This window comes from Lagenorhynchus albirostris, chromosome 7 (assembly GCF_949774975.1).
Source record: "Lagenorhynchus albirostris chromosome 7, mLagAlb1.1, whole genome shotgun sequence".
Taxonomy (NCBI): domain Eukaryota; kingdom Metazoa; phylum Chordata; class Mammalia; order Artiodactyla; family Delphinidae; genus Lagenorhynchus; species Lagenorhynchus albirostris.
Genome location: NC_083101.1, coordinates 95536305 through 95559574, shown reverse-complemented (window position 1 = coordinate 95559574; position 23270 = coordinate 95536305). Strand labels below are relative to the sequence as shown.

General features: G+C 44.5%; 1 protein-coding gene across 2 annotated transcripts in view; it reads left to right on the top strand.

Moving 5' to 3' along the window:
* Window positions 1-4070: 4070 nt before the first annotated feature.
* ROR2 (receptor tyrosine kinase like orphan receptor 2) overlaps window positions 4071-23270 on the top strand; it is a 217610-nt gene continuing 198410 nt past the window's right edge. For both annotated transcript variants that reach the window (XR_009541404.1, XM_060153571.1), the window contains exon 1: window positions 4071-4180. Coding sequence is in view for 1 of the 2 variants with exons in the window: in XM_060153571.1 (XP_060009554.1) it covers window positions 4093-4180 (88 nt within the window). In the remaining variant the exon portion in view is untranslated. The remainder of the gene's footprint in view (window positions 4181-23270) is intronic.

Sequence of the window (23270 nt, the reverse complement as noted above, 5' to 3'; positions counted from 1 at the left end):
GTTTGAGGTGCCACTGGGACAGCCAAGTGGAAATGCCAAGGAGACGGTTGAAAACGTAGGTCTGGAGGTCAGGGGAATAGTTCAGGTTGAATGTGTACATTTCGGAGTTGCCAGGCATATAGGTGGCAGCTGAAGCCATGAGCTTGGAAGAGATTTCTCATTTGGGAGTGTGGAGTGAGAAGAGAGTATGGTCTAGGACCGTGCCCAGCATAACTGCCAAGTGGAGAGGTTGAGTAACAAAGGAGAACAGGAGGAAAGCCTAAAGAAGTAGCAGTGGAACCAGGAGAGCTTGGTGTCATAAAGCCAAGGGGAAACATGTGTTTTCCAGAAGGAGTGGTCCAGGATAAAGTGCTGCAGAGAGGCTGAGAAAGAGAGAAACAAAGATGTCCACTGGGTTTCATAGTCTAGGGGTCCCAGCTGACCATGGCTGAGCTGTTTGTGTGGACTCAGTGTGGAGTGAGGAAATGGAACCATCTTGTTTTACAAGTTTTGTTATTTATCCTGTTTTGTACTTAATTTTTGTATCACATGCTGCTGTCAGAGACGTGTACAATTCGGTTGAGAATTTCCCAAGTGAAAAGAAAAATGAGCAAGTGACAATTTCACTGCACTAGTTTGCATGTGCTCCCCACAAAAGCCCAGTGGGCGGAAGGCTGTGAACTGTAGTTATCAACTTTTCACATTAGGGCAGTAAAGTTTGGTATGCTCCAACACTCCAGATTCTCACTGATTGTTTTGGTTGGAGCTAGCATCTACTGAGACTCAAAAAGCACTACCCATAAAAGCAAAGAATTGATTAAATTGAATTTCATCAAAATGAGAAACTGCTGCTTATGAAAAGACATTGTAAAAAACATTAAAAGACACATCAGAGGCTGGGAGAAAATATTATCTATGTCCAAATCTTTATCTTCCTGAAATGGGCTTATATCCAGAACATATTAAAAAAACACTTAAAACTCAAAAATAAGAAGTTAAAAGATGAGCAAAAGATTTAAGCAGACATTTCACAAAAGAAGGTATACAAATGGTCAATAGACTGTTCTTCAGATACCCCAGGACCCCTTGGTCTTGAAGCCTTCACACTGGCCCATTTCTGCACCTGGAATGCTTTCCCCCAGATACCTGCATAAAGACAGGTCTAAATAATTTGAACAGATTCCTTGCTCATGCTCTTCAAAGGGTGCCTGGCTTCTTCCTGTTACTCTTGCTGGCCCACACCACGATCATTTCCTCTCCCTCTTGCCTACTGCCTGTCCTGGGGACAGCATGGCTGTGTTCAAGGTACTTGATGTGATAATCAGTTTCCTGGTATACATGCCTCCATATAGTTTCCTCCTACAACAAAGGGGTCTGGCCTGCAAAACCAACAAGATACTGTGGAAATGACTGCACATGACTTCCAAGGCTGAGTTATAAAAGACTCTGCTGCTGCCACCTGGCTCTCACGCTGGGGGAAGTCAGGCGCCATGTTGTGAGGATGCTCAAGGAGCCCTGGGGAGAGGTCTGTGTGGCCAGGAACAGAGGCTTCCTGCCCACACCCTGCATTAACTTGCCAGGCATGTGAGCAAGCCACCTTGTGAAGACCTTCCTGCCCCAGTGAAGCCTTCGGATGATGCAGCCCTGGCTGACATCCGACTGCAGCCTCATTGCAGATCCTGAACCAGGCCTAGCTAAGCCTCTCCTGAATTCTTGACCTATGGAAAGTATGTGAAATAATAAGTGTGTACTGTTTTAAGCTGTTAGGTTTGAGGGTGACTTGTAATGCAGCAATCAATAGCTAATACATGTGGGAGGGAATAAGTAGGCCCAATCTGGCGTGGGATCTAAGCCACATTCTGCCAACTATTTAGAAAATGCGTATTTCAACCCTACCCATTTATAGGTGTAAACTTATTACGTTTATCCCTCAGTTCTGAACCTGTAGAAAGGGGAGAAAGGAGGGAGTGAGGGGGGAGGTTGGGGAGAGCAGGTCAGAGTTATAGGTAGGGATACTTTGGGGAAAGAGAAATCCTGAAAAGATGATTTTTAAAAAGATTTAAGAAATTATGTGTGATATAACCCCCATTTCTGACCCCGCCCAAGAAACCGTCAGCAAAAATACATGTCACTGTTTAAACTGTTGGGTCAGGTGGGGAGCCCAGTCATGTGAAAATTGCAGACAGATGGGGGGCTGAAGCATGATTAGATCGTTTCCCCAAAGTTCACACCCAGAATGTGACAGAGCTGCTCACCCAATGGTTCTGGAAGGACAACCTCAAGCATATGCAGTGGAAAGCAAAAGGGGTGCAGGTCCATGAAAAGGACAAAGCTTTGCTGATTAACCGGTTTTTGAAGGCAAGGCTCATAGGACCTTTCTCTGCCCTCTCTGTCTGTTTTTCATTAAATCCAGAATGGACGAGTCTGGAACTCATGCTTCAAGACCAACTCTTAAAGCCTTATTTACTCTAAAAGCATCCTTGAGGGCCCCCAGGGGAAGAAAAGGGAGGAAACACCCAAAGATAAACAGCTGGCAGTCCTCACAGAACACCGGGGAGAGCGGCCCGCGGTTCAGACCCGCAACAGTGGTGGCCGGAGGAGCAGCTGTGTGCGGGCCGCTGCAGCTGGATAATGATTTTACCATCTTCTCCCATTCTGCCTTGGATCCCTGGCCGCCCCTGGCCAGTCAGAGTTAGAGTCCTTCGTCTGCTTTAGGAACGAGAACTGTGTGGGATATTCCCCCAAATAGATTCGGCAGAGACAGACAGGCCTAAATAATTTGAATAGGCGTAACGGGCGGGGCTGGCTCAGTCACGTTGTCAGCAGACCACAGCAAGAGGACTTTTATTTCCTGCCATGTGTGAGGCGGTGGAAGGGCATTTCCAGGGGGCCGAGCTCAGGGGTCTGCGGGCCTGGCACCCAAGGCCGGGTCTCTCCCGAATTCACGCCAACTCGCAGGAAATGGTGTTTGAGCAAAAGCGCCAAACAAACTGTTCGATAATCAGTTAAAAGATAAATCGCACAAAACAAACAACTGAGCCCCTGGAGGTTCCGAATCCTTCCTCCAAGAGAGCAAAAACAAAGAAAATTCCTAAATTACAAACAGGAGGGTCAGGCCTTCCAATTCCAGACCTTTGCATGTGTTAAGCAAAACCAAGAATAAGCAAGAAAATATGCTATTTGAATTGCGTTCAAAATGTCTTTTACAAGTGAAGCAAATTACTTCTGCATGTTCTGAGGCTCTGCAGAGAACAAATAGTGGCCTTTAATGGGTAAAATTACACAATTTGCTTTTAACAGTAAACCCAAAGCCGCGGTGGCTTCAGATAGCATCGCACTCCCGAGAGCTCCCTCCACGCAGCTCTACTCTTAGCAGTTTCTGAGCATTTTGGAGGGACGAAGTTGTCCCCACCCGGCGCAGCGTGGCGAGGAGGGGCCGGGAGTCCCTGGCGGGGACGCGGCCTGTTTCTTTCCTTGAACGTTCTGCTTCTGTTCCTCCCGCGCCGCCAGTTTCTGGGACGGGGTGGCTCTTTGGTTTGCCCCAGTGTAGGCTGGCGGGGCGCAGAGTCGTCCTGAGTTACAGATTTATGACCAGGCCCCCGGGGGTCCCGCCCCCTAAAGATGGGTGCCAACTGCCCCGGGCGTCTCTTCGGCGAGGGGAGCCCACCCCGAGGTTTGGCTGTACGCCCCCAAGGCTCCACCTTTGGGGCCAAGCGTCCCGAGGAGCAGGCCCGAGGGAGGGAGCGGGAGGCACGTCCGGGGACTGAGCTGCTGCCCCCGGTCCCGGCCCCCAGCTGCCCGCGCGCCCCGCCCGCCGCAGGCGTGTCCCTCCGGCAGGGGGCGCCGGCGCCGACCTCGCTCTGCCCATCGGGGCGGGCGAGCCTGGGACCCTGCCTCCCTGCTCGCCCGCGCCCGCCCCCCGCGCTTGTCCAGGCGGCCGGAGCCGAGAGGCGCATCCCGGCCGGGAGAGGAGGAGGACCACGAGTTGCTCGAAAGGGACCAACTCGCAAAGTGCCCAGGAGAAAGGGCAGCGGACGCGCGGCCGACAGGGGTGGTGGCGCCCGGACCCCGCGCCGCGCCGGTCCCAGCGCCCCGGCCCCTACGGCCCGCGGCATGGCCCGGGGCTTGGCGCTGCCGTTGCTGTGCGTCCCATCCGTCTGGGCGGCCGCCGCTCTCCTGCTCTGCGTGTCCGGGACCTCAGGTAGGACCAGCCGGTCCGCGCCTGCCCTGGCGCACCTCCTCCGTGCGCGAGTACGGGGCTCGCGGCTCGTGCGTGTTTCCCTTCCTTCGTGATTCTGCCCTGGCCGCCGCGCCGGCGCCGCTGCTCCCGAGAGAGGGGCGCCTGACTGGGCCCCTCCGCACCCGCCTCGGCCCCGTTCCCCTGCCCGCGCCCCGCCGCGCGAGGCTGCTTTCAATAAGGCGCGCTCTGGGGACGGCTAAGTGTTTCCAGAGGCCGGGGCGGGCGGCGCCGGCGCCCGCGGGGAGCCCCTAGCCGGGGGTTTATGAGGGTCATGAGTGTGAATGCGGCCGGGCCCCGTGTCCGCAGACGTGTCCGAGGTTCTCAGCACCTTGACTCGGCCCTGCTCCCCGAGGTTCCCTTCCAGGGCTCCTGGCCCGCGGCGCCCCCCTCTGCGCCGAGGTCTCCCCAGGGCGGGCGCCGCGGTGGGACGAGGCTCGGGGAAGGGGGCTCCCTATCCCCGCCGCTTGGTTGAAAGGGGATTTAGCTTCCCTTTTGTTGGCCCCTCACCCCCTCCCCCACCGCCGGGAGGTGGCCGAAGCGGCATTTCCTGTGCCTGGGGTCCCCGGGCGGCCTTTCGGCTGATGGGGACCTGGCCTCCTTCGGGCAGGCTGGAGGGGCGGGCCCGGCTCCCGGGTGGCGTTTTCCTCGAGGGTCGAGCGATCTTGGGCGGCGTGGACCCCGGGGCGCCCAAGAGCTGCCGCCAGGTTCTGGGGGAACCTGGGGGGACCGGCCTAGGGGGCCAAGCCGTCCCGATCCCCGGGGCACCCCTGGCCTGCACCCCTCGCCAGATTCCCGCACCCTACCGCGGCGGGGGAAGGCGGCGGGGCCTCCAGGTTTGGAGGCTGAGGGGGTTCGTCCCAGAAATCCGTGAGCCTCCCCTTACACGTGAGTGGGTCTCAGTGTCTCCACTCCACGTATTGCTTCCTCCCCCCCACCCCCCGCTCCATTTCTGCAGGAAGGTGAGAGTTAGGCAACAGGCGCGAGAAGGGGGCTCAGCTCTTCTCGTATCCTGCTGCCAGCTGCGCGCTCCAGGGACCAGTCCTCAGATTTAGGAATGCTGGGCAGCCTTTCCTGGGGGGCGTTTGGGTTTAAGCAAGGGCCGATTACGTCACACGTCCCTTGTTACTTGATTTGGGAAAGGGGTTTGCATTTATGTCGCTGCTCCTTAAAGCATAAGCCGCTCAGGGTGCAATGTGCAATGGTAGGTAAACCAGACCTTCTAAGTCAGTCTTTGGGGTTTTAACAACATCCCTGTGGATTTCTGAACCCCTCACCCCGCTAGAATCCCTCTCGCCTTTCGAGTCTGGGGATGCATTTGCTGCGCTGTGGGAGGGGAAAGAGGGGGCTTATCCTGGCGACTCGACGTGCTTTTGCACAGCGTTTGCGTGGTGGCCTCGTGGGGGTTAATTGCCCTGCAAAAGCCTACCTCGTAAACTTATGCCTGGCGGCGGTTTAAGTTGCATTTGTCAGGGAAGAGTTGGAGGTGGGTGATGTGAGAAAAGGTGATGGGTCTGTTGCTTAAATAAAGGTTGTAAGAAGACTGGAAAGACTGCTCGCATTTTAAAAGCGCAGAGTAGTTTAAACATTGCCGTCGTTTACAGTCGAGTTTAAGAAATCTCTGAGGAACGAAGCCATCCAATATCATTTTCATTAATTTTTGAACCCTGTGTGGAGGTAATTTTCTTTTTCCAGTAAAATAATAGTAATCTCTATAGGGGAGGGAGTAGGGAAGCTGTTTATAATTCTTTTCCTTCTGGAATGCTAGGCTAGCTGGAAATTCAAAGAATATGATCATATTCAAAACTATGAATACAATTTTATGATTACAGGAGATTCGAGTGTTTGGCATCTTTTCTGCTGTAAAGAAGAATCCCTGTAATTTGAGTGTATTTTATACACAAAACATAAGTTACTATGTAAAAACATGGAAAAGTTATTCTAAAAGGATTTATAAGTTCTACATTTTTATAGAAGACTCTGTTCCTTAACGAGACAAATACCTGATTTGGGACCGTGTGCCCCGCCTGAGTAGGTTAGGCTGGGAGTTTTGGGGTCCCCCACCCCAATTTTGACAGTGCAGTGTTTACTTCTGGCCCAGATCCCTGGAGTGATGGTGGTAATAAATAATGATAGTGATCCATTTGGAAGTAAGTAAATGAAAACATCTTGAATAAGAAGACTTTATGGAAAAAGAAAAGTTTTTATATACTCTATAGTAAGGAAGCATGTTTTTCTTATTATGGCTGTGTACTAAGCAAAGAAGAATCACACATTTGAAAATTTTCAATGTTTAACAGTGAGAGCAAGTTTAACCCTCACGTCTACTTGATAAAAATGCCATCTGGAGAAAATGACCACCACTGACCCTGTGTAACGTTCCTGTGAGCTGCTGTGCTAAACTGTTTATAAAAATGGCGTTAGGTGACCGAGGGGCTCTAGTCAGTGAGGCTGAACTCTTGATTAGTAAAGCAAGTCATAGTTAGAAAACTTAACAAGAAATCTGCTTAATATTTTGCAAGCAGAAAAGCAACATGGGTTTAAAATGGTGCGTTTACCAAGAGTAGTTTTTGGTGAGAGTGATCTGCAGATTTACGAGGCAATGTGAAATAACATTTGTATTATTATTGCTAAACCGTTTTTGTATTGTTTGGTCAAAATACCGCCGTAATTATTGTTTGTATGTCAGTCTCTGTTATGGTGTGATTTGTAGTGAATTACTTGTTCCCTGAGAACGTTTTGTCTCTTTAGCCTCGGTTTAACCTCTGAGACATTTAAGCCTGGCAGAGTTTGGGTTTAATGCCTATCCTTTGGAATCTTTTTCTGAGATCAATGGGATAGAAATGCCGGAGTAGGGGAACAGCCCGTCTGACAGGTAGGGAAGATTAATCCCCTAAAGGGGGATTTCTAAAGCAAGGTTTCAGCCAGAGAAGTGGCGCTCCTTTAAAATGCATTCCACGGGAGGCCAGGATGTGGAAAGTTATCATTATCATTGAAATGGAAACTGGGTGTGAAAGCCTTGGCCTCCCTAATCTGCAGAACTCTTGACTACTCTGATTAAAAAGTGTAGGAAATTTGTGTACTCTGTAACTCTTTTCCCAGGGAGAGCTGTAATTATACAATTCCAAGTTGTCAGGGAAAAGAAAGTGGGCTACTGTTATCTGAACCCATCTTCTAAAATGCTCGTTGATGTCAGGGGCCTTTTGGTGTTTATCTCGTCCATTCCCTGGGAACCTGGAGGGGAACCGGCAGCATCCTGTGCTTACCACCTGGAGAAGGGCTGGGCTGCGGACCTTTGGGTTTACCCTGCTGTGCCCTACGGGGAGCTCCCTATGGGCTGTGACATATTTCTGTTCATGGTGAAGAAAGTTGTCATTAAGATATTTTCTTCTTTGGGGACCTGTGGTGACTGCCAGGTGGACTCCATGAATACCATACGTGGAAGGTGTCAAAAGCAGAGTAACCAGGGGGGATTTGCTTTGCAGAGGAAGCGTTACCGGTTAAGTCTGGATTTTCCATGGCCAATAGTAGTTTCGTGAAAGGACAGTTGGGCTGAAAGGACTGGTTTTGAAAACATCGCTTCTCAGTGACTCTGGGTTCTTTGGTTTTGTATTGTTGGACTGCATCACTGTAACAGAAACACTAGGAGTTCGGTGGGTAGCGCGGGCTTCTTGAGTTTTGAAGTAAAAATCTAAGCAACAAGAGTAGCTCTGGCTCACTAATTATGGCTGCAACTGGCTGGGGTTTGTACCAGCCTCCTTTTTCTAGTATGTATTTATTTGGTTTTGCCGAGGAGCTTGCCAAGTTGGAAATGAGGGTGGGACAGCTCTGCTTGCATGTGCTGTTGTCTAAAATACGTCTGGGGTGTGATCTGTTTAAAATCATATTAGCAGAGTGGCCAAGGAATTGTTGAACATTAGGAAGGCTTTTCAAAAATAAGGAATTGTGTCGGTGTGGTTTGTGTTATTTTGGGGATTTCTGGGTTTTTTTTTTTTCCCTCAAGTTCTATCTCTGAAAGAACCAAAAAAAACAAAATCAAAAGCCAAAGGGAAGGAAATAATTACAGAAAAATTTAGCCTAATTAGACTAAGTGGCTTGTCCTCCAGAAAGTCTTAAGTTCCAGTGGGATGTGGTGTGTGTGTCTTTAATTGTCACTGGAATGAGCTTCAGTAAGCACTCTGTCACTTTTGAGATGTTATCCTGGGAGAATGTGGCTGCTTCTTCAAATCCTCCTGGAGTGGGGGAGGGTTTTCCCCAAGTCCCCAAAGCTGCCAGCCTAATAGTTTCCACACACCCAGTGCCCTCCTGGAGGGCTAGTTAACCCAGCGCGCACTTAAATGACAGAAATCCTCATGGTAGACTTGTGCTGTGGAGTATAGTAGCCGCTAGGCACATGCAGCTATCTAGGTTAAAATTAATTAAACTGAACTGAACCGAAAGATTCATTTCCTCCACCGCACCAGCTGCATTTCAGTGGCCGCGTGTGGCGGCGGCTCAGATGGCCCAGGTACGTAGAGGACATTTCCAGCATTGCAGGAAGCTCTGTGGGCCACTCTCCTGTTTGTCCAGGGTCTGTGTGTTGGTCACTGTTGCTTCAGGAACAGTGTTGTGGAGTCCAGAGCCAAAGAGGAGCTTCGCCTTGTTTGCTTAGAGTTCTGTTTGTTGACTGTGGGAGATTTGAAGGCAAAAATGAAATGGATTGACTCTAATCGGTGGAACTAGAGGGCCCTGCCCCAAGAGGGGCTTAGCAGAGGTGTGATGATGACCAAGGCAGCAAAACCTTAGCGTATATGCTTGCATACTGCACAGTGCTGATATGAGGGAAATGTTAGCTTTAAAGAATTTGCATGTGAGGGGCTAAACGAGATTATGTGAACACGTGTGTGCACACTCACGTATGTGTTCGCGTGTGTTTGGGAGAGGGCACACCATGGCTTCAGTGCCATTAAAAAAGCACATGCAATGGTGATAGTGACGACTGTTTCCTCAAATTAGGCTGTCTGACGAAATGGGAGATCTTCAAGTGGTGAAAGGAAACAAATGTCACTGGAAGAAGGTTTAAAGTGCAGATTCAAAAGAATCCCAGCACAAGAAAGGCGAAGGAAACCCGCCCCGTGCCTGGCACATTGGGGGCATGCAAAAGCAGTTTCCCACGTGGGGAACGAAATCACAGTAGGGGAGGAAGAGGGAATGGGGAGATGACATCTGAGGCCATACTTACGGACGAATTCACAGTCCAATCTGAACTGAGTCTTACATGCATCAGATATGATTTGCCAAAGACTTCCTGGAGCAAGCATATCTGTGATAACGCCTGTTAGCGGCCAACCCTCGCAAGATCTTCTCCTTTACCTCTGGTAACCCGCCATGTGGGATGTGGTGGAATGTGTTTGTGGAATGTGTTTGCAGACCGGAAAGGTCTGAGAGAGGAGGGCAGATGTGGGAAGAGGCAGTAGGAACCAAGAGCAGCCAGAGCACCGTCCACAGAGAAGGGGAAATCGTGTGGAGTCAAGAGTCTGAGGATCTTAGCTCCCAGGCAAATGCAGGATGTGATGCCATAAGCAGGGCAAGGCATGGCGAGCTGCAGCCACGTTTTTGGAGGATAATTTGGCAGCAGCCGGGGGTGGGGGTGGGAAAGCTAAGAGGGTAGTGGTTGCACCCAAGAAAGGAGGTGCATGAAGAATCAAGGGGCTTGGTCTTGGATTTGTTGGGGGAATTCCCAGGAATTCCTGGGAGGAGCATCCTGGGAGAAAACTGATGCAGAAGGGAAAGTTCAGTCATTCCTTAGGGGTCTGGAGCAGGGATGCACACAACATTTTGGCTCCTGGAAGACAATGGGCATTGGGAAGGAGAATGAGTAGGATTTGTGGGATGATGAGGAATTGAGTGAGGACTTAAGAGTTCCATCTAAAATAGGGAGCAGCCCACAAATGAATGGCAAAACGGGTGTAGGAAGGGAGTGAGGGGTCACAGGCTGAGAATGCTTTTAGGCACAACCTCTGGGTCATATTCAGTTAAGTGTCCACCTTGCTGTCCTTTTGTAGGACGTTATTTTATGTTTTCAACTCTTATAGAACATTTGGAAATAACATATGGAAATTGGGAATTTTCCTCCCAACAGTGAAATAACTCCCAGGTCACCATAGTCTTTGTTTAACATTGGATACGTTTCTAGAGGAGCTTAAAGTCTACAGGAAGAGTGGTGACAAGGGGGGGCTCTGTCTTAAGTGAACATGAGATGTGGAGGGAGGGCAGGAGTGGAGGGACTGGCTGGTTGTGCATCTGCTTATTTTGCAAAAAGAAACACGGAAAGGGGAAACCATAAAGTGACACCTCAGATCTTTTCTTAATTAAGGGAAAATATGCATAAAAGAGACCTTTTAAGCCATTTTTAAGTGTACAGTTCACTAGCATTAAGTATCTTCACACTGTTGTGCCACCGTTGCTACCATCCATCTCCAGAACTGTTTTCATTCCCCAGACTGAAACTCTGCCCCCATTCAACAACAACTCCCCATTCCCTCTTCCAGCCCTGGCAGTCACCATTCTACTTTCCATCTCTATGAATTTGACTATTATAGTATCTCAAATAAATGGAATTATATCATTTGTCCTTTTGTAACTGTCTTCTTTCACTTAACATAGTCTTTTCAAGGTTCATCTGTATTGTAACATGTGTTACTACTTTTTTTAAGGCTGAATAATACTCCATTATACACACACGTGTGCATACATACCATGCATATACCACATTCTGTTTTTCAGCTTTTTCTGTCTTTCGGTGGACATTTGGGTTGTTTCCTCCTTTTGGCTCTTGTGAATAGTGCTGTTATGAACATGGTACACAGATATCTGTTCAAGTCCTTGCTTTCAGTTCTTTTGGATGTACACCCAGAAGTGGAATTGCTGGATCATATGGTCGTTCTATGTTTAACTTTTTGGGTAACCGGCATACTGTCAACATTTGTTATTTTCTGTTTTATTGATAACAGTCATCAAAATGAGTGTGAAGTGGTTTTAATCTCATTGTGGTTTTGATTTGCATTTTTCTAATGATTAGTGACGTTGAGCATTTTTTCATGTCATTTGTATACATTTCATGGCCATTTGTATATCTTCTTTGGATATGTCTGTTCAAATCCTTTGCTCATTTTTTAATCATATTGTTTGGGTTGTCTTGGTTGAGTTGTAGGAGTTCTATGTGTTCTAGATATTAACTCCTTATCAGATATATGATTTACACATATTTTCTTCCATTCTGTGGGTTGCTTTTACACTCTGTTGATAATGTCTTTTGATGCACAAAAGTTTTTAATTTTAATGAATCAATTTATGTTTTCTTTTTTTTTTGGTTTTACCTGTGGTTTTGGTGTCATATCCAGGAAATCATTGCTAAGGTCAATGTCATGAAGCTTTTCCACTATGCTTTTTTTCTGAAAGTTTTTAGTTTTAGCTTTTTTTAGGTCCTTGATCCATTTGGAGTTAATTTTTATAGATGGTGTAAGGTAAGGGTCCAGCTTCATTATTTTGAATGTAGACATACAGTTTTCCCAGCACCCTTTGTTGAAAAGTTTGTTCTTTATTCATTGAATAGTCTTGGATCCTTGTCATTTGCTACATATGTAGAGTTTATTTCTGGGCTCTCTATTCCATTGGTCTATGTGTCTGCTCTTAAGCCAGTGTTTTGATTATTGCAGCTTTGTAGTATGTTTTGAGATCAGGAAGTATGAGTGTTCCAACTTTGTTTTTTGAGATCAGGAAGTATGAGTGTTCCAACTTCGTTTTCTTTTTCTAGACTGTTTTGGCTATTTGGGATCCCTTGAAATTCCATATGAATTTTAGGATAGATTTTCTATTTCTACAAAAAGCGTCACTGGGATTTTGATAAAGATTGCACTGAATCTGTACATTGCTTTGGATAGTACGGACCTCTTAACAAGTCTTCTAGTCCACAAACACAGGCTGTCTTTCCTTTTATTTAGATGTTCTTTAATTTCTCTCAACAATTTTTCAGTGTACAAGTCTTTTATCCACTTGATTGAATTTATTCTTAGTATTTTATTCTTTTTGATGCTTTGTGGATGGAAATGCTTTCTTAATTTCATTTTTGGATTGATTTTTTTTAGTGTATAATAGTGCAGCTGATTTTTGCCTGTTGATTTTGTATCCTGCAAATTAGTTTAATTAGTTCAAATAGATTAGTTTAAATAGTTTAATTAGCTTAAATTAGTTTAAATAGTTTAATTAGCTCAAATAGAATTTTTGTGTATCTGTATGTAGGATCATGCCATCTGTGAACAGAGATAATTTTACTTCTTTCTTTCCAACTTTGGATGCCTTTATTTCTTTTTAAATTTTTGTCTAATTGCTCTATCTAGAACTTCCAATATTATATTTAATAGAAGTGGTGAAAGCAGACATCCTTGTCTTGTTCCTGATCTTAGAGAAAAAGCTTTCAGTTTTTCACCATTGAGTATGAAGTTAGCTGTAGGCTTATCATATATGGCCCTTACTATGTTAAGATAGTTTCTTTCCATTCTTAGTTCATTCTGACATATTTTTGTATGAACATGTTAATGTTCTACATGTTCAAAAAATAAAATTAAATCACTGAAAATGGCAGGAAACTAAAGCTGAATACAAACAAGTAAGTACAACTATAAAAGAAACCTGTTGGGTGGGCCAAGAAGTGCCTTCGGTTTTTTAAGTAAAAATAAAGGACACATTTTTCATTTTCACCAAGAACTTTATTGAACAGCACATTCACCCTTTTGTTCCACTACCATCTGCCATTTTTCAGGCAACTTCATAATTCCATCTTCCCAAAACTTTTTATCTTTTTGAGCAAAGAACTGTTCCAGGTGCCTTTTACAGCCTTCCAGGGAATTGAAATTTTTTCCATTAAGAGAACTTTGTAAAGACTGAAATAAATGGAAATCCAAAGGTGCAATGTCTGATGAATACAGCAGATGAATCAAAACTTCCAGCCAAGCTGTAACAGTTTTTGCCTGGTCATCAAAGAAACATGGGGTCTTACATTATCCTGATGGAAAATTTTTTTTTTTGACTAATTCTGGATGCTTTTCGTGGAGTGCCACTTTCAGTTGGTCTGATTGGGAGCAGTACTTGTTGGAATTAATCGTTTGGTTTTCCGGAAGGAGCTCATAATAGAGGACTCCCTTCCAATCCCACCAGAAACACAACATCACCTTCTTTGGATGAAGACTGGCCTTTGGTGTGGTTGGTGGTGGTTCATTTCTCTTGCCTCATGATCTCTTCTGTTCCATGTTGTTGTACAGTATGTACTTTTCATCGCCTGTCACAATTTGTTTCAAAAACAGAACATTTTCATTACGTTTAAGTAGAGAATCGCATGGGGAAATACGGTCAAGAAGGTTTTTTTCACTTAACTTATGTGGAACACAAACATCAAAGTGATTCACATAACCAAGCTGGTGCAAATGATTTTCAATGCCGGATTTGGATATTTTGAGTATGTTGGCTATTTCCCGAGTGGTATAACATTCATTGTTCTCAGTTTATGTCTCGATTTGGTCACCATCAACTTCAGCTGGTCCAGTTGACCGTGGAGCATTGTCCAGCGAGAAATCTGCAGCACGAAACTTCGCAAACCACTTTTGACACATTTGATCAGTCACAGCACCTTCTCCATACACTTCACAAATCTTTTTTTGCATTTCAGTTGCATTTTTACCTGTCTTGAAATAATAAAGCAGGGACTTCCCTGGTGGTCCAGTGGTAAAGAATCCACCTTTCAATGCAGGGGACACGGGTTCCATCCCTGGTCGGGGAACTAATATCCCACATGCTGCGGGGCAACTAAGCGTGCTTACCACAACTACTGAGCTCGCACACGTCAACTAGAGAGCCCGTGTGCCACAGACTACAGAGCCTATGTGCTCTGGAGCCTGTGCCACAACTAGAGAAGAGAAAACCCGCATGCCACAGCTAGAGAGAAGTCTGTACGCCTCAACGAAGATCCCACGTGCTGAAAGGAAGATAGGGCCAGGATAGGTAAAAATATAAGATGAGCCAGGAGCGTAATCTTATGATAGAAAGTGAACAGAAACAATGGGAACATATCAAATGTACAGTTGCCAGCTTGGAGGCATTCCAGCGGTCAAATCTCCAACAGGTTAAGCGTCAAATAAATAAGGACAAGCATGGATTATACGTGGAACAAAATAGGAATCTATGATTCAACACCGATAAGTAAATAAGTACAATTGCCCCTCTGTATCTGTGGATTCTGCATCCTCGAATTCAACCAACCATGGATCAAAAATATTTAAAAAATTCTAGAAAGTTCCAAAAAGCAGAACCTGCATTTTCTGCACACTGGCAACTATTTACATAGCATTTACATTGTATTTACAGCCTTTTACATAACATCTGCATTGTATCAGTTGTTATAAGTCATCTAGACATGATGTAAAGTATACGGGAGGATGTGTGTGTAGGTAATATGCAAATTCTACTGCCATTTTATATAAAGGACTTGAGCATCCTTGGATTTTGGTATTTGCAGGGGGCTGGGGGTAGTGGGGTGGCCCTGGAACAATCCCTCACAGATACTGAGAGACAACTATATAGTTAAATACATGCATTATTTTCCTAGGGCCGCTGTAATAAAGTACTACAAACTGGGTGACTTAAAACAACAAAAATTGTTTTTCTCACAGTTTTGGAGCCTGCAAGTCCAAAATCAAGGTGTCAGCAGTCCATGCTCCCTCCGAAGGCCCTGAGGGAGAATCCTTTTTTCCCTCTTTCAGTTCCTGGTGGCTCCCATTGTCCCTTGGCTGTGGCAGCATCACTCCAATCTCTACACCATCTTCACATGCCCTTCTTTCCTAGATGTCTCTCTGTGTCCATTCCTCTTCTTATAAGGGACAGCAGTTATTGGATTTAGGCCCACTTTAAATCCAGGATGATTTCATCTTGAGATCCTTAACTCATTACTTCTGCAAAAACTATTTTCAAATAAGGTCACATTTGAAGTTTTGGATGGATATGAATTTTGGGGGACACTATTTAACCCACTACATTACATAAATGAACAGAATAGAGAGGGAACAGAGGGTACTTCCATACAGTAAAATGCAGGCTAATAAAATTGAGGTGACTTTAAAAAATTATGATTTGCAGCAATAATTGTGCAAATTGATTTGGGCGATGAATGTTGAATGCAATTAAATGGGGCCATGTTTGATGGGGAGCAGGGAATGTCCATGGCTCAGAGTATTTCCCCACAGAGCCTTTATTTGCAAGGGGACAATTAGCAGCTACAGACTGGAGAAAGCAGACGTCATCTAACTCTGTGACCAAGGCTTACATCACCACTGTGGGCAGGTGGACATAGTCCTTCCAACAAGGGCATTGATTAGCCTGCATTCCAGCTGGGGATGCAGAACCTGAGTCTCATGGTGACAAAAACCAGCAAGCCCGGGCTTCCCTGGTGGCACAGTGGTTGAGAATCTGCCTGCTAATGCAGGGGACACGGGTTCGAGCCCTGGTCTGGGAGGATCCCACATGCCGCGGAGTAACTAGGCCCGTGAGCCATGGCCGCTGAGCCTGCGCGTCTGGAGCTTGTGCTCCGCAACGAGAGGCGGCGATAGTGAGAGGCCTGTGCACCACGATGAAGAGTGGCCCCCGCTTGCCACAACTAGATAAAGCCCTCACACAGAAACGACAACGCAACACAGCAAAAATAAATAAATTAATTAATAAACTCCTACCCCCAACATCAAAAAAAAAAGAAAGAAAAGTTAACTCTACAGGCAAGAAAAACCAATCCTTCCTCAAAAAAAAAAAAAAAAAAAAAACCCCAGCAAGCCCAAATGGAGGGGCATTTTATTAAACAACTGGCCTGTAGTAGAAAACCTCAGTGTCGTGAAGGGAAAAAAACAGCCAAGAAACAGGTCCAGCTTAAAGGAGACGACAGGAGGAGACAAGTAAATGCAGAGTGTGATTCTGGACAGGACTGGGTTAGAGTGAAAACTGATGTGCACATCATTGGAACCTCTGATGAAATTGGAATATGGAGGTAAAGTATTTAAAAGTGTTGTCAAAGTTCACTTTCCTGAGTTTGCCAATTTACGGAGATACCGTAAGAGGACATCTTTGGTCTTAGGAAGTATGTACTCAGTGTTAAGGGGTAAAAAGCATGATGTCTGCAACCTACTCTCAGACAGTTCAGAATAAAAAAACAGTGTGACTATGGAGACAGAAAAGTGAAGTATATGGGTGAAATGTGAAAAATAAGTGAATCTGGGTAATGAGTATGGAGCAGTTTCATGTATGAATCTTCCAACTTTTAGGTAAATTTGAAATTATTTCAAAATAAAGGACTAAAATCATGTTAATTGATACAAATGTATGACTGTAGCCAGTGGAATCAACAATAGAGTTGAGCATATTCTCTTAAGAGAAAGACTCAAATAGTTATAATTTTATGGGAAATGGTGTCAGACCTCATCCAGGGATGGGGCAGGGCAGGTTCCATGTGCCTTTCAGGCCAGACAGAGTTTCATCAAGGAATGAAGACAATTATAGGACAGATGAGGGGGTCTGTATCCAGAATACATAAAGAAGTCATAAATAAAGAAAGTAAATGTTCCAGTTAAAAGAGGGACACAGAGTACAGCAGGCAGTTTGCAGAAAAACAAATACAAACAGCCCAAAACTTAAGAGTTTGGCCTTAGGATTCAAGAAAATGCAAATTATGAGGCAGTTATCCCAATGTTCTTCTGACTGAGCTTTGCCTGAAGTCAGAAGTGGGTATTAAGTAGCAGGTTAGTAATGATGCGGAGAGGGTGGGTGGCACAGTGGTGTGTAAGTTACCACTTTGAGGGCTGTGTGACATTTAAAATACACATATTCTGTGGTCTGCTCTAAAAAAATACATGCATGCCTGGGAGGCATCCTGTTCACAGCTCCACCATTTCTAATAGTGAAAGTTGGAAATATCAACATGCCTTTTAATGGGAGCCAAATAATCGAACCGGCACCATGTCTCAATTGTGGATTATTGTACAGTGGCTAAAATGAAGTTGGAAATCTGTGGATGTCAACGGAGGGAGAGTTCAAAGCAAGATTCTGGATAAGGAGAAAATCAAGTTGCACAGGGATATGTGCTGCATGGGATTGATCTAAAAATCCCACCTCCCTCCCCCATTTTTGCAGATATAACGGTCTCTAGAATAAGGTCTCCAATCTACACGTCAGACTGACAACAGTGGTTACCCTGGGAGAGATGGGAAGACATAGGAATCTTCAGGATCTTTGATTCCATCATATCTCCTGTGCTAGGGATTACTTTACTGGATCCTGTCTTTTAGCTCCTGGGGGATGACATTCATGTCTACACATTTAGATACATTAGCAGGAACGGTTACACAATGACCTCCTCCCTCCCATCATCTTTCCCTTTGCTTTGTGAAAAGTTCTTGTCCAGCTCTGGCTAGAGGGAAAGGTGAAGGAAAAACATGGAAAGTCAGTTTGTTGAGGAGATTGTGGAAGTTCGTAGGTAATTCATAAGCTCTTCAGGGGTGCATCTTGATCTTTGGGGTGTTCTATGAGCGGGTAAAGAAATGGAAGTTTGGGGATGCAGGAAACTCACGTCAGTTAGTTCTCTGAGTTGTCAGATTCTCTTGGCTTTACAAATATTTGATCCAAATTCCATCCTGAACATATTTAACGGTTTTAGAGCTGTCACGAAGAATACCCCTAAGGTTGCTTCATACCAGCCCCGTGGTGTGTCAGTGGGCATCTTTGGGTCTGCTTGTTTTGGTGCAGATAGGAGCAGCCATCTCTGTTTAAGCCTAGAATCCTAAGTTTGCTCCGAGCACTGCTGAAATACTTTTCCTTTGTGTAAATGCCCACAAGAGTGAGAATTTTCTTGATATTCTGAAACTAAAGCAAAACACAAGAAATATAAAAGGACGTTGAGGTAGAAATATGATTGGAGCTGTCTTTCAAAATGTACAGTTTCAAGTTTTTATGGCTATTAAGATGAAGTTCGTTGCTTTCACTTAGTGACTGTATTATAAAGAGAATATTATACAGTTACAGGTTGAATAGTGTTTCCCCCCCAAAAGATACAGTGTTGGAGTCCTAACCCCCAGTACTTCAGAATGTGACCTTATTTGGAGATAGGGTCTTTACAGAGGTAACCAAGTTAAATTGAGGTCATTAGGGTGGGCCCTAATCCAATATGACTGGTATCCTTATAAAAAGAGGAAATTTGGACACAGCCCTACGTACACAGAGGGAAGACCATGTGAGGACACAGGCAGAAGGTGGCTGTCTGCAAGCCAAGGAGAGAGCCCTCAGGAGAAACAACCCTGCCCGCACCTTAATCTTAGACTTCCAGCCTCCAGAACTGTGGGAAGATGAATGTCTGTAGTTTAAGCCCCCTAGCCTGTGGTGCTTTGTTAAGGCAGGCTGAGCTGACTCATACATACACATCTGCACTTACCTGCGTGCTAATCAAGTACGGCTTTCTATTGATTTTCTTTTCGGAGCATCTGCATTGGAATTTATTTGATAAAAATGTTCCACTGCTAACGGACACTCCTGTCAATGAGCCCATCGCGCCTGGGGTGGTAGCTAACTGGCTTGACCCCACAACTGGTTAGTATTGTGGTCAGGAGTCAGTGTTACCAGGCCCAGCATGGACTGCAGTCAGGGTGCCTCTCTATGCCTATGGCCTGACTCAGGCGAGTCCCTTGGCATCAGAGGGCAAGTCCACTTCCTGGAAAGCTTGTTGTCTGGGGCTGCTGCTCTGGACAGCGCTGCGGCCAGGCCTGTGTGGCCTCTGGAGCACCTCTGTGTAACCAGCCCTGTGTCCAGGCCTGCTCTGTGGACGTCACTGGTCCCCTTCACCTTCCTCCAGCTGCTGGCCTGGCTGTCAAGAGAGGCTTTAATGGGGACCTCCTGGAGGTCAGAGCAGAGAGAGGTGGCCCGTTGAGGCCCTGAGATGCGAGGCACCCATCCTTTGTTTCCCTTGGGGGAACCTGGGTAACAGTGAAAACAAAATTCAACAAAAGCATACATCCTCAGGCACCGGGATGGTGTGGCTGTCAGCATGTGTGATTTATCTGGCCTGGAAGCCTTTGAAGCAGGAGGTGATTGGACTCCCTGAAGGCTGGCCCCGTGGGAAGGGCCTGGAAGTGCCAAATGGAGAGGAAGGAGCAAGTGGGTCCAGAGGGCTGGTGAGGGAGGGAGCCCTTGGAAGTGTATTTCTCTGTCCTTCGGATCAGAGGCTCCTTCCTTCACCCTTGTCCTGTTCCAGAGCACAGGGGTAGCTCTGGAGGCTGCAGGAAGATCCTGTGGACAGAAAAAAGCGTTGACTTTGTGCTGGCCCTAAACTCTGAAAACTTTGCCAAGGGGGACCCCCAGGCTGCTCCCCAGTAGCTTTTTGGAGACCCCAGACAGGGGCGCAGCGGGATGAGGCCAGCTGCTTCCCGGAGAGGCACCTGGTGTAGGCACCGTTGGGTGTTGGGGGGGGCACGCATGGAGCTGTGCAGAGGATGAGAGTTAGCAATGAGCACACGTAGGGGTGTCAGCCCGCACCAAGTGGCTGCTGGGGCTTCTGACCGGAAGGCAGCTTTATAAGAAGGAGCCCAGAGGATGCCTTCTTGAGTGGAAACAAGAGGTGTAATTCTGATATAACCTTCTGATTGTATCAGTAATGGTCATGCACATAATTGTTTCATTGTGAAGATTCAGCTAGCTTTTTTGACGTGTACATACTAGGTTTCCTTCACTATTTGCTAACTTCAGTATGTCTTTCTCATTTTATTTTAGAAGAAGGAAAATCCTTTGTTTAGCAAGGCAGAGAGAGCCCAGGCACGGTTAACCTCTAATTAGTGAAGTGTTTTCAGAGTTCAGATAAGGTTCACCTACATTTTTTTTTTTTTTTGGCTACTCTAAACTTTGAGCCCATTTATTTTCTTTCTTTAAAAAAAAAATAATAATTAAGAAAAAACCCCAAAATAGTCACGTTTCTTCTAGTTGACTAACCACAAATTTCTATGGGGTCTAAAAGCCAAGCTGATTCAAAACAAAACAAAGGGAACGAGGGAAAGCCAAGTATGGGTATAAGTAGATCTGCCTGGGATTAAGTTTTTAAAAATGCTCTTTATAATTCCTTTTTTCCCCATCGGTGGAATGGGGCCTGCCCTGAGTTTTGGGTGTGTGTGGGGCGTGGGGTGTCCTCAGGATATTGAGGGAACTTTGGCTTCGGCCCAATTGTCTTTTTATAATTGAAGGTATTTATTCAAAAAATCACTATGTGAAAACTCCCACAAAACAATACTATATACTTTCTATCTTTTCTGTGAGCAAATACTTATAAGAGGGCCCTCCTGGCACTTGGATGTGATTCAAAGGGACTTCATGTAGCTTCCTCTGGGTTGTTTTCATTTTATTATTATTTTTTACATTAAAATTTTTTAATTGGCCCCGCCGCGCCACGCTGCGTGGCTTGTGGGGATCTTAGCTCCCTGGCCAGGGATGGAACCCGGGCCCCCTGCAGAGGAAGTGTGGAGTCCTAACCACCGGACTTCCGGGGAATTCCCTATTTTCATTTTAAATCAGGGGAATGCATTTATTCCTTGATTAAGTAATAATCACGAAAAACAAAAAACAAAAAACCCAGTAACAAATGCTTATGGCTTGAAAAACAAAACTGAGAAGGTGTAAAATGAAAAGAGCCTGTCACTTCTCACCCTACCCCTGCCACTCTCTCCCCTGCAAAGGTCCCAGATAATCTCAGCCCACAGTCTTTGTACTTCTTTCCAGACATTTCCTAGGCTCATGTGCTTGTCGGTGCATCTCTCTTGTTAATTTTTTTTTTTAAATTGTGGTAAAAGGCACATAACATAAAAGCAACCATTTTGAAGTGCACAATTCAGTAGCATTTTGTACATTCACTTTATTGTGCAATCATCACCCATATCTAGTTCCAGAACACTTCCATCACCCCCTACTTTAGCAGTGACGCCTCACTCCCCTCCCTCAGTCTCTTGTAACCATTAACCTACTTATTGTCTCTCTGGATTTACCTATTCTGGAAATTTCATATAAACAGAATCATACATGCTGTGGCTTTGTATCTGGCTTCTTTCACTGAGCATAATGTTTCCAAGGCTCATCCTTGTCGTAGCATCCTTGATTTTTTTAAATATATATATATATATATATATTTAACATCTTTATTGGAGTATAATTGCTTTACAATGAATTTGTTTTTATATACAATGAAATTATACCATGCATACTGAACTGAGGTTTGGTGTTTTCACATAACAATAGTTCTTACAAATCTTTCCATCTTAGCGCACGCCGTGCCCCTCATTTTTAAAAATCTTTGCTAATATCTGTCATTTGGATACACATCATTAATTTCAATGGTCTCCTATGGATGGATACTTCTGATTTTTAGCTATTACAGAAAACAGTGCTGCAGGGAACATCTGTACATACATTTTTTGTTCTTCTATACTGTGTATCTGTAGAGTCAGTTCCCAGAAGTGAATTTTTTTTGTCCAAGGTATTGATATAGATTTTTGATAGATTCTACAAGGTTACGCTTCCAGAAGGTGGCAGCAATTTATGTGACAGCAAAAGTGTGTGAACTTCTCTGGTGTTTCCAAGCCCTGACCAACTCTGGAAATTATCAGGAATTTTAATCTTAGTAAGTCTTCAACAGGGAAATGGCATGTTAATTCTTTCTGTTGACATTTAAAAAATTGTCCATGAGGCTGAATGTTTACATAAGTCATTTATTCATTTTTTTTCTGGGAAATAAATGTTTGCTTTCTCTACTACTTTTCTACTAATTGGTCTCAATTGTTTCACTGATTTCTAAGACTATTTAGCTGTATTCCAGATCATATGAAAAAATTTTTTCTCAGGTTATCCTTTGACGTTGCTTATGATTGCTTCCATGCAGAAAGTTTTATTGAGTCAAACTAAGCTAGCTTTTATTTTATGTATTTTGAGTTTTGAGTCAGACATTGGAATCTCTTTTCCATTCCAAGATTATTTTAAAAAATTAACCTTTTTGAGGGGGAGTTTTAGGACTTTTTTTTTGGTTAAATCTTTCATTCACATGGAATTTAGATCCAACTTTAGTTGTTCTCCTCAGGAAAATGAGTTGCCCTGAACTCCTTTATTGAATAATCTGTTCCTTTTCAATTACTGGAAAAGCAGCCTTTTTTTTGGTATTATAAATTCCATGTTTGTTTGGTGTTATTTCCGGATCATTCAGTGTCTGTCCTGCTTTTAATTAATTACCATAGCTTTATAAGTTTTAATATTTAGTAGGATTAGTCTGTCCCTTTGCACATTTCCCCCAGAACTGTCCTGGCTATTCATACTTAGTTTTCTACATGAATCTTAGAACAATTAACATTGTTAATTATAAGTAAGGCAAGTTCTTAAGCGTATGAATTTTCTTATGAGTGTAGCTTTGGATTCAGATTGTGTTATATGTTGCATAATGTTTTAGTTGTTATTTTCCAGATAGTCTTTAATCTCAATTTTTATTTTCTCTGTGATTCAAAAGTTGAGAAGATCATTTCATACTTCTAGGGACTCATTTTGTAGTTTCATTGCATTTTGTTTATAGAGAGTGTGGTCTACGGTATTTGGGTGTTGGGGAATTGGATGTTTTTTAACGGCTTAAAATATGGTTATTATTTGTTATGTACAGTGGGGACTTAGATGTAATCTCAGTTTAGAGCAACCTCATTGATTATGTAATTTCATTTTTCTTTATCTTTACTTACTTTTTTTTCTTTCTTTGCCTAAGGCAAAGAAGTGAATTCAGTATCCTATGCTATTATTTTTGTCTATCTCTCTAATTTTACTTCAGTTTTTGTGTTTTAGACAGTGTTATTTGCTACATATATCATGAAAGTTCCTCATTGAGGATTGTAACCTTAATAATTTAAAAGTGTCCCTTTTGCTTTTTGCTTCTAATTAAATCATGTACATTAATATTATGTAATTTTTTTGTTCTTAATTA